We start from the raw sequence: 15,451 nt of genomic DNA, 5'->3' as shown, positions 1-15,451 counted from the left end.
ACTAAAAAATGAGGTGTCTTTATGAAAAAAAAATACTGTAACGCAACAAACATTGTAAGAACCGTTAAATCTCTTAGAAAACTATAGTTAGTGTATTACAAGTATTTTTAAATATGGTTCAGGAACTAATCGTGCAATGGTCAATCTTTTTTTTTGCGAAACAAAATATAAATATAGACGTTCATATATACATACATACACTCACCCATATTCGCCTTACCCATATGAGCACATCCAAGAGACTACGTCAAGAAGCTTGTTCCGCCGAGTCTTGAGATTGACGGAGCCACCACAATCGCCTTGTAGTCGATGAAAATGCTGCCTCCCACTAAAAAATATTCCGTTTTCGTGCAATGGTCGAATTGTTGCCCAATACTGATTTAGTGAGACGGGCTGTGGCAGAAAATGGAAAGAAGTCTACATAACCCCTATGTATTAAATTTAGTACACTAAACCCACCTAACTATTATGTGGACTTTTTTCGCAGAAAATGCTTTTGGAGAACACTAGCTACGCTGGTTTAGTTGTCCAAAAAAAAAAAATCTATGCTGGCTTCGCAAATTTTTTTTTGAGGGGAACAAAATTGCTTGCTACTAGTGGAACTCGCACCCTCACACGTCCGCAGCTTCTAATCACTCTCGCGCGAGTCGTCCGACTGCCTCCCCGCTCCAGATCTCGCCAAAACAAGCGCGCTCCCGGCATTTTCTCCATCGCCATCGTCCCGGACGACGCTGGTAGATCCGGCGGACGGCGGTCCGGCGCACCTCGTCGCTTGTTGAGGTATAATTTCCCCCACCTCTCATCCTCCTCCAGTCCCTTCCTTCTTCTCCTCCTCCAATCGCCCTCCCTTCCCTCACTCCTTATTGCGGTTGGCCCGTCGCCCCGTTCGCCGGATCCGCCCGTCGCACCCCTTCCGCCCGTGAGTACCGCTCCCCATCCCATCGATCTCCTCCTCCTCCTCACCCCGGTCTCCTTCCTTCACCGTACATCTCTTGATCCTCCTCGACCCGCCTGTCCAAATTAGCATGGCCTGGATGCCGGATCTGAGATCCATAGTGTTGTTCACGTCGTACATTTGGTGGGTCAAATCTGAGATGCCTAAAACTGTTTGGATGGCTGTGTTGGATGTGATCTTGTTTAGTATACATATCCTTTCTTCTGACGGCAATGTAAACCTGGTGCACCATGTTCTTTCATCTCCGAAAGATTTGATTTTTACCGCTGAAAATCGTTGGGCCCGCCTGTCCCGCAGATGAGAAGTTCATGGTATTGGCGGGCACAATTTAGTGTGCACTAGAAGATAACACACCATGTTTTCTCTCTCTCTCTCTAAAACCGAGAGATGAGACGTACGGGCTAGATCTTGCCCTTCCATGACGCTGAGATATGACTCCGCTCCGCTGTCGCCCATCGTATGGCTACCCACTGTCTCGCCAGATCAGATTCACTCTCCCAGATCTGAGCCACATTTCTTTGTTTCAACCAACTGCGCCTCCTCCCTGTGGCAGCCTGCGTAGTTAGGCTTCAGTTGCAAATCCACCATCATCATCCTTATTGGGTACTTCGTTGTGATAATCCTAATCCAGACCTTTCATCCTCTCTGATCCTTCCAGTTTGTTGTGGACTGTTTGCTCCGCGGTGTACTACTAATACTACACGTAGTTTGCTTTCAAACCTTTCGAAGGTTGTGCTCCCATGTTTGGTCCGCCCTTGATCTACCGCTGCCGGATTTTCCTTTATTTTTGTCATCTCCTAAAGGGTCATATATTTATTGATCTAGCAGTGTTTTGTGTGGTCAAATTCTCGTTGCCAAAGTTCCTCCCACTGAGTGCTAGTTAGACATTTGATCCAAGTAGAAATAATGTGTCAAACTGCCTGCAAAGTTCCTCTCGCTGAGTGCTAGTTAGACATTTGATCCGAGTAGAAATAATGTGTCAACTGCCTGAACTGAGCATGGTACTGTCTGCTAGAACCAAACAAGGGAATTAACCGTCATACAACCAAATGTAATTATTAAACCAAACAAAACCTTGTTGGATTAAGGCGCATGTCCAACAGCAATCTTAGGGCTTACTTAGTTTCTTGCTCTCAAGTTTGAATGGCTAATATTCAATAAATAGATGTCTCCTACTGATCCAGTTACCTCCTTTTTTTTTCTGTCTGTTATTGTAGCTTTATTGGATGGCTGTTTACTGATTGCACTATTCTTTCTACCTCCAGCAGGTGCATAATTCGCTGAATTGTTTTAAATAGTTCCAGGGGCGAACATCGCTATTCAAAATGGTATGCCTGATTTCCTTAAGCCTGTCAGTCTATCTGTGATTAACTTCATTAGATCTGGCCTATCGTGGTGTTTTCTGATGTATTGAACATGTTTCCCGCTTTTCTCATAAAATAAATTTAATAAGTAGTCCCACTTTATTGCTGGATGAGCTGATTGTTTTTCTTGTACCCTCAGGTGGTTCTTGCTGCTTCCATCATCTCGAAGTCCGGAAAAGGTGCGTTGGGTTAGATAATTTCAGTTAGTGACTGAATATTCATGCCAATCCCCAAATAATGCATTCCTTATCTTTTTTTGTTATAGCATACATCCATATATTATTCAGTGTACTTTTGGTAACTGGAGTGATAATATCCTATTATAAATTGTTGAAGCAGCAATAGTGGACAAGCTGTTATCATAATGCAGGATCAGTACATTTCTAACTTCGATAATCTGTTGGTCAGTGTTGTATAAGACTGATTCGTAGCCTTAATGGTACTAGCCTAAAGTCTTTTCATATGGTTTTGTGCAGCACTTGTTTCAAGACAATATGTTGATATGTCTCGAATAAGGATAGAAGGATTACTCGCAGCATTCCCAAAACTTGTTGGGACTGGGAAGCAGCACACTTATCTTGAGACTGAAAGTGTTCGTTATGTTTATCAACCTATTGAAGGCCTATATCTGCTCCTTATCACAAACAAGCAAAGTAATATTCTTGAAGATCTGGACACACTGAGGCTACTATCCAAGCTTGTATCCTGTTTTCATATCTTCAGTCTTGCAATTTAGAATTTAACATACTGATAATGATAATGTCATATTTAAGCAAACACAAAAAATAGATTATTACTTTTCTAACTTACGAATTTGTTCCTTAACTAGTAGCACATAATATTATGTCCATGTTGAGCATGGTAGTAGATTTACAAAGAAAAAACAATATAAATTACTAGAACTACACGTGGGTAGTAGATTTACAATGGAAAAAACAATATAAAGTTACTAGAACTACATGTGGAACTATAAATTTTGTGTCTAAACTGGGTGGTACCCATCCTCAGTTATGTATGCTGCTATGCTGGTCTTTTTTCTTGCAACAATCTTGTACCAAGTTCTCCTTAACATTTGTAAAGGTGCCTGAATACTCCGCACTGGATGAGGACTCAATCTGTAAAACAGCATTTGAGCTTATATTTGCATTTGATGAAGCAATCTCTCTTGGAAACAAGGAAAATGTAACAGTGCAACAAGTCAAACAATACTGTGAGATGGAGAGCCATGAAGAGAAGGCACACAAGCTGATGATGCAGAGCAAAATCAATGACACTAAGGATATCATGAAGAAGAGAGCTAATGAGCTGGACAAAATCAGGGTCTGCCCTACTCTTTTGTCTATTTTAAATATATGAATTCTACCTTGCTGGGGAGAAAAATGACTTTTAATTTAGTGAGCTTTGGCCACTAGGCAAAAAGTCACTAATTTCCAGCCACTCCATATTATTTGGGATATTCAGGTGTCAGTTTTAGGCTCGGTTAAGACTTCTATAGCTGGTATCAGCCCCTTCAGTCTCACCTGTTCCATTGAGTCACACTTTTACAGTTATCCAGTTAACATGTCTCTGAATAAATTTTCTAGTTTCATATAATAGATTGTGGAGCATTAGAACTTGTAAGCTCACACAGGAAAATGTATTACTGGTGCGAGCAGTGCTAGCTAACTTATATTATAACCCAATGCAGGAATTGAGTCGAGTAATATAAAATGATAGCCTTAATATATCAACAACAATCTGTTATCTTTAAGATAGTAATTGTATTTTATTAATTACAACCGTCTCATGCTATTTATTGAGCATTACTTTGTTCATGTATTAAGAAATATGATTTTCTGGTTGGTGTTGGGACAGATGGAGAAAGGCAAACTTGACAAAGGATACTCGTCAATTTCTGGTCCCCGTGTAATTGAAAAAAATTTCAGCGACATGAATATCACTGGTACTGGCTTTGGAAGTGGTTCAAGTGTGAGCACTGATATGGACTCATTTGTTAGTAAACCCAAAGGTGGTAACTTAAGTCTTTTTAGTCATCTTTTGCAAATACTTGTTTCATGTTAATGAAAAGTTACTGTTCAAAAACATTTATGTGGGGATTTCTTAAAACCTTTCCTTTCATTGTTTACATGTACTTCTATGTCATTGTGTTGCATTTCTCATGTAGATGAAACATGATATACTTTCACTCTTTCACCTAACCTGCCTGTGCTGTAAAACTCATCTGTACTTTGTGTGATAACAAGAATGCTAAGGTTTTGGAAATTTGAAACGGTGCCAAGGGAGCATATGCTCCTGCTTCCAAAAAAAAGGCATTTTCAAAATGTCAGAGAAATCTGAATATTTTACTGCATGTCCATGTCCATGTCCATGTCCTATGTTCAATTAAAAAGTTCCAGGAAAAAAGGACATTTTTTGCGGCCTGTGCAAAAAGGACAAATTGGTTCTCCAAAAATGGCCTTTTACATCCCATTTTTTTTGTCTTTTTTTTGCCAAGGACACAAGATGCCTCTTCACAAAATTTTGTGGACTTGTAAAAGACAGAAACATGTATGCTGTCAGAAAAGTTCATTTTTTTTTGTTTTTTTTCTAGCAAGTTTTATGAACCTACTTTCCGTCCAGGAGCATATGCTCCTGGGAGCCAAAATGACCGCTCTTGGGTTTACTTTACACTATTCATGATTTTTTTTTACTCAGCATACCTACATCTCACTTTCATGCTCTATATTTTCATATGAATTTTTTAGTAATAAAAGCCCCTGTCTATTGATTTCTCCTGTTTGATTGTTGGTTAGGTGTGATAGATCAATCTCTTGATTTCTTAGATTTGCCAAGTAGGGTCTATTCAGATCTTTCGAGACAGATTTCCCCTCATGTTAATGACTGGCACGTATATTATCTGCGCTGTACTGTTGTTAAAGAGGGAGTTCAGGCATCCATGTCATGTCCATTTTGGTCTAATTCATAGCATCATTTCTGCAGGTCGTCCGTCAGCAGCAGCTGCTGCTCCTGGTAAAGGTTTGGGTATGAAGTTAGGCAAATCCCAGAAGACAAATCAGTTCATAGAATCTTTGAAAGCTGAAGGAGAAGTCATATTGGAGGATGCACAACCAAGTTCAGTTTCAAGGTCCTCACCTCTTCTACCAAGCGATCCCATCACCGTGACTATTGAAGAGAAGCTTAATGTAACAGTCAAAAGAGATGGAGGTGTTAATAACTTTGATGTGCAAGGGACCCTTGCTCTTCAGGTCATTAATGATGCAGATGGATTTATCCAGTTACAGGTAATTTTCTTCTGAACTTCAAGCAATATCTACATTTTATTTTCTTTGCCATCTTAGCATATTACAGTATTTTACACTAATTTTTTGCGAATACAGTATTTTTTTGCTAATATAGTACTCCCTCTGGTCCTACATATAAGCCATATAATTTCTGGCACGGAAATTAAGAAACGCATATTTAGAAAAAATTACACCATGTTTGGCTAGGGTTAACCGTAAGTAATTGCCGTGAACTAATAGAGGACTTTGCATAAGATAAGTAAACCTAATCAAATCTCCAAAAATATTGTCCATACAAGTAGGGCAACGCAATAAACCTTATATTCTGGAATTTTTCTCAAAAAACTATATGGCTTATATATAGGAACGGAGGGAGTAATACAATATTGACCATTGTTATAAGTTTGACATTTACTTTCATTTCTGTTTAATATATGTGTTGCTGATAAGAAACCTTATTGATTTCTGTCATGCATTATCTAATTGCTGACCATGCAATTAATTGGAGCTTCTATCTCTGATTTGTGGTGTGCTTTACAGATCGAAAACCAAGATGTATCTGGACTTAGCTTCAAAACACACCCCAATATCAACAAGGAGTTATTTAACAGCCAGCAAATTGTTGGAGCAAAAGATCCAAACAGGCCTTTCCCAAGTGGTCAAAATGAAACACCACTTGTGAAGTGGAGAATCCAGGGCATGAATGAATCGTCTTTACCTCTGTCAGGTGCAAAATTGCTTTATTCTCTTCTGGCACTCTTAATTCGGGATCTCTGTAACTTGTCTTGTTTGTGTAGTTAACTGCTGGCCGTCGGTATCTGGAAATGAAACCTACGTCAACATTGAATATGAGGCTTCAGAGATGTTTGACTTAAACAATGTTGTCATAACTATTCCTCTGCCTGCACTACGGGAGGCTCCAACTGTCAAACAGATTGATGGAGAGTGGAAGTAATGTTTCGACTTACTTTCAGTTTGCTTTCTTGGCTATGTTTTATTTATGAAAATATCTTGCATAAATTATCAGTGACAGTTTTATATATGTACATGAGAATTATGCCTTTGCAAATCCAGCTGTATGGCCTTTAGCAGTCCTAGTATCACTCACTCCCTTAGATAGTTATTATATTAACTGTTTATGTAGGTCTTAATAAATAAGTAGTGATGGCTAGCATTCCAGTCTTAATTCTTACCGCTGGTGTTTCGAACCATTAAGGGATCGTCATGAAGGAAAGAAAGCTTGCATCCATAGAGCATTAGACTCTATAGTTCTATAGAAACTATGGTTTATTTTATTGCTCTGTTTCCATCATTGCATTGCAATGACGTTCAGCTGCATATATTTGTTGTTTGCTTTGCTTCTTGTTAGTATTTAACTTCTCCTTGTGCATATAGGTATGACCCAAGAAACTCTGTGTTGGAATGGTCCATTCTTCTCATTGATCAGTCAAACCGCAGGTGCATGAGCCATATGATTTCGTTGAATCATAATATTTTTTATAATACGTTGTCCAATCATGTCTTACTAATTATTATTTTTTACCTTCTCAGCGGGTCTATGGAATTTATTGTTCCCCCAGCTGATCCGTCAACATTTTTCCCCATATCTATTGGATTTGCTGCATCCAATACTTTCAGTGACTTGAAGGTTAGTTTCTACTGTACTGGTGGACTCGCTGCTTCATATGTCCCCTGATCTCCCCATTTATTTATTAGTTTTCTGGAATGTTTGCAGGTCACTGGAATCAATCCTCTGAAGGAAGGTAACCCTCCGAAGTATGCACAGAGGGTCCGCTTGGTTGCTTCTAACTATCAAATAGTCTGAAGCCACAGTTAAAGTTCTTACTGCTGTTTCTTGTTAGTGGCACAAGGGGTATCATTTTGCATCAATGTTGTTTAAAAACGTGTTGATTTGGCCTGTTCTATATGTAGCGTGTTGCACATGAGAAATAAAAGCATGAATTCTCCTGTACCATTTTTGGCCATTGTTTTGTATTTTTCTTGTGAGAATGGTGTGTCCGTTTCTTGCGTAATCTGGTCTTTGTACTTTGCTCTGTTTAGCTATAGCCAAACCATGAAGCCATCTTATTTACAATATGATTTGGACAGTCCTGCAATAAATTTTGTTTTGTGAACCTTTTGCAAATTCTTCTAAAGTTACATGTCAGTGTTTTGAAAAATGATACAAATAAGGTGTATATTCATGTGAGATTTCCAGTAAAAACTTAAACTGCTACTCTATTACTGATCTTCAGGTCGATGGTATAACTGCTCGTTAGTAGTATGGAGCTACAGACTTGAAATATATATGCTGTAATTGAGCTAATTACACCAAAGGTCCAACAACTTGCACACGACTTGAAGATTTGGTCCTCAAACTTGCAAACCGTGATATAGCAGTACAACAACTTGTAATTTGGATTCATCACTGGTCCTCACCAATCAAGAGATGACATGTGGCGTCCACGGTGGTAAATCTATGCGTGCTAGCTAGTGTGTGTTATTTGCTGATAACCCCTTACGCTTTGTAGTACTTTGAACAGAAGCCATCTTTCCTAGTTGGAGCGAGCGGCGAGCGGATATTTCCATCTTTCCCCAATCGCTAACCCTAGTCAAGCGAGCGTCGCGGCAAGTGAGGCGAGGTTGAGAGCAGAAGCAGCAAGAGAGGCGAGCTCCGCGGCCAGTGAGGTGAGGTTGAGAGCGGCTCATGGGGCTCCGACGAGCTGATGGCGGCGACTGTGAGCAGCTCAGACACATGTGCTGGTGGGAGTGGCTCAGGTGCAGGTGCTGGCGGGGCTGGAAGCACTTGGACAGAGGAGGAATGGGTGGAGACCTCCGTCTAGTACTACCCTACGTCGATGAGGGCGCCGTTGACGATGCCGGCGAGGACGGGTGGCCCAGGATCTCCAGTAAGTTCTTCTTCCATGTTCTGTTCTCCCTTGTTTTGTTTTGTTGCATTTACAGTAGCTTGTTCTGCAGCTAAAATTGATGGAAATTCCCTGTTAATTTTGTAGGATAAAATGGAACAAGCCGTGAATTACAACACTAGTCGCAGGAATGTGAGCGACATTGAGGAAGAAAATTTGCAGCTTTGGGCTAAGGTCAACCAAACGGAGATGAAGTTAAACAAAAGAAAGGTAGGGAAGAAAGCAATGAAGAATGCACATGAGGATGAGCTTAGAACTAGAGGTAGGAGAGAGTTGCTATTGTCTCCATTCTAGCTAGTTGCTTGATAATGTACTGTTTTTGTGATGCGGGGTGGCCTTTGGACACCTACGCCTCAAGACCAACAAGTGCAGCCCCGACTATCATCGACGCTACACCATGGCCAAGGAGTCCCCCAAGTGGACCAACAACACAAACCCCCGCCATATATGTCAAGGTGAACTCCTTCCTCTCGACACTCGACCTCGTCAATACCTTGGATGGAATGCTACCTCATGTCGGTGTGTTACATGTCATTAGGTACAAGAGTCATCGAGGAACCGGAGAGAAGGAACTCCCATGGTGCAAGGAAGAGAGAAGAAGAAGAAGGAAGAGGAAGAAGAGGCGGGAGGAAGAAGCTGGCCGGCCCAGGACCCGGTTGGACCGGCCCCACAACCGGACCATCCGGTCCCAGGCCCGGTCAACCGGCCGCCCAACCGGATTTCCCCGCATCGTACCGGAACGCAACCGGACAGAAACTTGCGAGGTTTCCGGTTGGCGACCGGTCGACCGGCCCCAGGGACCGGACCACCCGGCCACAGGCCCGGTCTGACCGGCCCCAAACCGGATCCGACGGGAATGACTCACCAAACTGCCTAAGTTATCCATTTGCGTACCTTTTCGCCTTGCTGGCCGTGTATGCCTATATAAGCACCTAGGTCATCCCCTTTACCCCTTAGACATAATTTTGAGCTTAAACCAACTTTGAGCTTAGTCTCCCTAGGGTTAGCATCCATCTTGGATAAGCATCCCTCTGTAATCAAGGCCATCCTTATTGTTGATTTGGATATTGTTGAGTGAGATTCTAGTGCAAGTCACTCTCTCTCCCTCACCAATCTCTTTTCTCCAACACCAATCTCTCACCGAGAATTCTGCCGCGTGCCTCTTCCTTGGTGATTCTATTGGCGTGGTCCATCGAGCCACGGGGTTAAGTATCGGGTGTATCGGGTTGGTGTGCGTGCGTGAGTACCGTGTTCTTCGTGTTCCTCGCGCTCTCCCACCTTTTCCCCTCGATTCTTGGGTCAAATCGCGAGATCGGGCCAACCCCTAGATCTCAGATCTCATCATATGGTATCAGCAGCCTTTGGTTTCCGCGGATTTGACCCCCCACCCACCCAATTTCGTCTCTAAAATTTTTCCAAAAAATTCCCCAAAAATAGCCCTAATTTGCCTTTTGACGGATCTGCAATTTGGTTGCGTTTTGAGTGGTTTTGGTCCATGGATTCGATGTTGTGGTGCTTGATCTACTATTTCCCCAACTTTTAGCCCCAAATTCCATCGTTTTCCTTCGATTTGGGTCAATTTGGACGATTTGGCTCAAGAACTCGTGCAGCCGGTTGAGAAATCCAGTCACCCGGGCTGCAGCCCGGCCGGCCGGCGCCAGAGCCGGTCAACCGGCCGCCCAACCGGGCGCCAACCGGGCCAGAACCCGGTCAACCGGGTGACAGACCGGGCCAGCCGGCGCCAGGGCCGGTCAACCGGCCGCCAACCGGGCGCCACCACTCCCACCTCCGCCGCCGACCACCACCACTCCTCTCCACCACCGGCAAGCTCTGTCACCCTCCCAAACCACCGGTACACACCACCGCGGCCCCATAACCACCGCCGCATCCGCAAGAGCATCGACACCACGCACCACCGGCATACCACCGCCACCACCGCCAAGCTACTTTGACCCTTTTCTTCCGCTAACTTGTGAAAGTATAGAGATGGTAAACCTAGAGGGGGGGTGAATAGGTTTCTACAGATTTTAATTCTTTCTTTGCAATATTAGGCTTTGCGGAATATAAAGGTGAGCCTAATGCAAACTAGGTGAAGCAACCTATATGAGGATACAACTAACTCGAGCACGAAGGCTCTCACAGTGCGTTAAATCACAAGTAAGGAGTTCGGTTAGAGATAACCGATAGCACGCGGAGACGAGGATGTATTCCCGTGTTCCCTTGCTTTGCAACAAGGTACGTCACGTTTGGAGGAGTGGAGGTCCCACGAAGGATTCCCCGCGCCACGAAGGCTCACCCTATTCTCCGGAGCCTATCCCACGAAGGAATAGCTCACTCACTTGTGGTAGACTTTGAGGTAGCCTCCAAACCTTCACAATCTTGCCCGGAGCAAATCCACAGCCCGGATGCTTCCGGACTCCTTTGCCCACCTAGGGTTTCCAAGGAACCCTAGGAAGCAAGCTTCTCAATGAATACAAGGGGGAATGAGATTTGGCTTGGTAGAACGGTAGATCGGGTCCTCCTCTAACGATTCCCCGGAGGGATTTGAGTTTGGGTGGAGGAGGAGGGAGATCTGAGCCTTTTGGTGTTTCTAGCAATGGAGTAAGAGAGAGAGAGCTCAAGAACAGCTTGTAGTATAATGCCTAACTGTTCAGAGGTATGAGAAAGCCTATTTATAGTGTTCTTCGAAATATGGCCGTTGGTCACTTGCCACCTCAGCATTTTTCTCGAGAAACCCAGTTTGACCGAGCCACAGACCGGACAGCCCGGTGGTGAGGCCGGTCTGACCGGACCAGTGACCGGACGCTCTTTGCTGGTCCTGGAGCTCCTCCGGTTGGCGGCCGGTTGGCGCCCGGTTGGCGACCGGTCGACCGGGCCGTGCGCCGGACCCGCCGGTCAGTAGGCCGGTTGACCGGTCGGCAACCGGATTTCTTGTGTTCTGCTGAAGACTCCGGTTGGCGGCCGGTCGACCGGGTCGTGCGCCGGACTTCCCCGGTTGGCGACCGGTTGACCGAGCTGAGCGCCGGACAGTCCGGTTGCTCGCCCGGTTGGACCGGGCTGCAGACCGGATTTCTGCTGTAGACCCCCTTTTGATTGTTGTTGAAGTGGGGGGGGGGGTCTCCTTTAGCCTTCTTGTTCCTTTGATACACCATTTATGCCTCATTGCCTAATACCTGAGATTATCCTTATAAACATATTAGGTCAAATACTCTAGCGCGGTGTCATTGTTACCAAAATAATGGATAAGGGTAAAATACCCTTACAATCTCCCCCTTTTTGGTATACGATGACAAACCGAGCTAGAGTCACAAATAGGTATTATGATAAGCTTTAAACCTTGATTCCATATAAGATATTACGACAGCTCCCCCATAATGTGTGCACTTGGAGAATTTGCGTTTGAATGCAAAGTGCACCATTTGTGGAACATGAGAAGCTTCCCCAATATCTTTAGGAAACAAGCATGGTATGAAGATGTGCATATCAAGATATATAAGCATAGCACACATAATCATCCTAACATAGAGTAGCACACATAATAGTCGTCCATACATATCCATACACAAATTATTGGAAGTAGCAAATGGTTCTTGAAAACTCAAAGCAAATAAGCAAATAAGCACAAGCCATATAAAATCCAAATAAAGCAACTCCCATGGCTTGTGGGAATCAAAGAACCCCGTGGTCCTAGACTCTAATCTCTTCTCCCCCTTTGGCATCGGAACACCAAAAAGGCGAAGAAAAGAGGAGAGATGCTATCGCAGTCATCAGTAGATCTCATCCCCGGTGGACCATGAGTACTCGCCATCGCCGCGTGCAGCCGCATGACTCTCATCCTCATCACCATCATCATCGGCAGGGGTAGAGGCACGAGCAGTCCTAGGAGGGATGGCACCATGTGCATATACGAGTAGTCGAAGTTCGGAGCATCTCATCGGTAAGGGAGGCATCTCCCACCGGGGTGCTACCACGGGCTCCATCTCGGGTCCAGGAGGAGGAACAGGGGTGATTCCGTGAGGCCATGAACTCATTCCCGGCGCCTCCGTGTCTCCCGGGTCATGGTAAAGGTCCGATGTGCAACATCATTGGTGTTCTTGCACATTTGCCACATGCTTGAGAAGAAGCGAGCAGCACCATGCTTGGAGCGCTGAGAGTAGCTGGAGCTAGCATCATGATCATGGCGCTCCTTGGAACGGCGCTCAGTGGAGGGCGTCATGGAGGGAACGTCCGGACGAGTGGCCTCCTGAATAGGTATCCTGAAGGGATCCATGATGACTTTCTCACCAAAAACGTTGAGAGGAGCGGGGACAATGTAGTTGATGAGCCTCTCGAACATACTGAGCATAGTTGGGAGTCATGCGCTCCATAACCGCACGCTTCAGCTCACAGTAGATAAGATCACACCCATCAATCTTCCTTCTCCTGTCGAGATGGCAATAGTACATCAGGTTGAGGTGATAGTTCCTGACTTCACTTGTGTCGCCAGACTTGCTGATGAGGCATTCACAGAACATCTCGGCAAGAACAAGGTATGAGTAATACATCCCAGAGATAGTGGGAGGTCCAGGTGTAGGGTTCGCAGGATAGCAGAATGAGATGTCACCCTTAGTAAGCTTGGACCGTGAATGAATCTTGTATCCGTGATTACGATCACCACCACAACCCATGGCCGCACGGAACTGAGAGTAGGTGCATGAGTACTTGTCCGTGCCAGTCATCCAGGTGATGGTGCGGTCCTCATCATCATGGAAGAACACGGTGCATTGAAACTGACGGACTAGGAGAGGACAGAAGGTAGGATCCTCATGGTGATCTTCAGGCTTCAGGCACACAAGGTCATACAGGCCCATACCCTTCAAGGTTTCAACCACAAAGCGATACTTTGTGGCTTCATGCAAGGCAAGCTCTTCAGGGTTGATGGCCTTGGGCACGACAATATCACCATGCTTCATAAACTCATGGGAATCATAGTAACCATCCCATAGGGCTGCTTGTGTCTTGGTCCAGAAAAACCGATCCCCACGAAGGTAAGTCCGTTGCTCAAAGCGATACGGATTCACCGTCCTCATCTCCTGCCACTCAATACGGTTTGCAAGCCCGGCATTGATAGTTGGCACTATTTCCTCATCCTGTTTGGCTGCATGCTTGTCCTTTCTCTTGCCACCAACAGACTTGGTTCTACCCCCAACTGAGCTGCCACCGTCAGTACCCTGCTGAGCTTGAGGAGGAACGCGGCTACTAGAACGGCGAGGAGGATCAGCAGTCCTCCCTCTCTTGGAAGCATTGCCACGTGCCTCACCACTCCAACTACCTGTGAATGAGAAAAATAGAGCAGGAATAGCAGTGGGGTAAGCGTACATGTCATCAATAAGAGGGAAGCCAAAAAGCATAGCATATATCCAAGTGTATCGATGAGATTGTGCGAAAAACAGGGCAACCCGGCGCACAGTCCCGTCCAACCGGGCAGCCGACCGGACGAGCCGGTTGGCGACCGGTTGACCGGGCCACACGCCGGGCCGGCCGGTTGAGCGGCCAGTCGACCGGGCAGGTGACCGGGTCTGTCGACTTGTGATGTTTTTCCCAGATTTTCTACCACAAATTCATGCAAAAACTCATAAACTTGAATATAGACTATAGCAATAGAGTGGAGTAAGTGCATTGTGTTGTGAGACACTCTAAAGGCATGAGGACTTACAAACCCTAACCCTAACCCTAAAATTTCCCAAAATTTGTCAAAAATTTGCAATGTGTGAGGGGGACTAGAGGATAGGAAGAAAGATTGATCACATTACCCGAAGACATGGTCCTCCTTGATCAAGAGAGCAAGAAGAACACGAGATAGGGCTTGAAACCCAAGAACTCCAAGATTTCCCAAAATAGCTTGAGAGGGACCAAATCCTTTGGTGGAGATGTTCCAAGGGGCCCGATCTATGGTTTGGTGAAGTTTGGGGGGGGGGTTCTTGTGGTGGGAAGGCCCTAGAGCTTGGTGGAGATAATGGGGGCGGCGGCAATGGAGGTGTGGCTGTTTGGGAAGAATGGGGAAGAAGACCCCAAGGGGTATCTGTAGGATAACGTTGCATAGAAAACAAAAATTTTCCTACCGCGAACACGCAATCCAAGCCAAGATGCAATCTAGAAGACGGTAGCAACGAGGGGGTATCGAGTCTCACCCTTGAAGAGATTCCAAAGCCTACAAGATGAGGCTCTTGTTGCTGCGGTAGACGTTCACTTGCCGCTTGCAAAAGCGCGTAGAAGATCTTGATCACGATCGGTTCCGGCGCCACGAACGGGCAGCACCTCCGTACTCGGTCACACGTTCGGTTGTTGATGAAGACGACGTCCACCTCCCCGTTCCAGCCGGGCAGCGGAAGTAGTAGCTCCTCTTGAATCCGACAAGCACGACGGCGTGGTGTCGGTGGCGGTGGAGAATCCCGGCGGAGCTTCGCTAAGCGTGCGGGGAAGAAGGAGGAGTGGGGCGGCTAGGGTTTGGGGAGAGGGGGTGGCCGGCCTCCAAGGGGTGCGGCCAAGGTGGTGGCTTTTTTGTGTGTCCGGCCCCCTTCCCTATGCCCCTCATTATATAGGTGGAACCCAAGTGTTGGTGTCCAAGTCTTCGAATAAGACCCGAAACCAAAACCTTCCATAGGAGGGGGCAATCCTAGCCCAACTAGGACTCCCACCCAAAGGTGGGATTCCCACCTCCCATGTGGGGGGTGGCCGGCCCCCTATGGTGGAGTCCACTTGGGACTCCACCCCATCTAGGGCTGGCCGGCCATGGAGGTGGAGTCCACGGTGGTTTCTTCCGGACTTTTCTAGAACCTTCTAGAACCTTCCATAGAACCTTCCGCGACATTTTATTCACATAAAATGACATCCTATATATGAATCTTATTCTCCGGACCATTCCGGAACTCCTCGTGATGTCCG

The 15,451-nt window shown here is 45.4% G+C and overlaps 1 protein-coding gene across 1 annotated transcript; it reads left to right on the top strand.

The window, feature by feature from the left end:
- The first annotated feature begins 654 nt into the window (after positions 1-654).
- LOC124706662 (coatomer subunit delta-1) lies at positions 655-7,572 on the top strand. The gene is made up of 12 exons (XM_047238336.1): positions 655-780; positions 2,224-2,283; positions 2,459-2,498; positions 2,796-3,019; positions 3,400-3,639; positions 4,174-4,327; positions 5,299-5,600; positions 6,141-6,327; positions 6,398-6,551; positions 6,996-7,058; positions 7,152-7,248; positions 7,336-7,572. The coding sequence occupies exons 2-12, from the start codon at positions 2,281-2,283 to the stop codon at positions 7,423-7,425; spliced, it is 1,554 nt and encodes a 517-aa protein (XP_047094292.1). The 5' UTR covers positions 655-780; positions 2,224-2,280; the 3' UTR covers positions 7,426-7,572.
- The last annotated feature ends 7,879 nt before the right edge of the window (positions 7,573-15,451 follow it).

Source organism: Lolium rigidum, chromosome 4 (genome assembly GCF_022539505.1).
Source record: "Lolium rigidum isolate FL_2022 chromosome 4, APGP_CSIRO_Lrig_0.1, whole genome shotgun sequence".
NCBI lineage: Eukaryota > Viridiplantae > Streptophyta > Magnoliopsida > Poales > Poaceae > Lolium > Lolium rigidum.
Note: the sequence above shows the minus strand (reverse complement) of the source record. Positions and strands in the feature narration are given on the sequence as shown.

Bases quoted from the DNA above. Each gene is read 5' to 3' on its own strand.
- LOC124706662 (XM_047238336.1), top strand. The intron at 3,020-3,399 runs GTATCCTGTTTT...ACATTTGTAAAG, and splicing joins TGAGGCTACTATCCAAGCTT to GTGCCTGAATACTCCGCACT. The intron at 3,640-4,173 runs GTCTGCCCTACT...GTGTTGGGACAG, and splicing joins ATGAGCTGGACAAAATCAGG to ATGGAGAAAGGCAAACTTGA.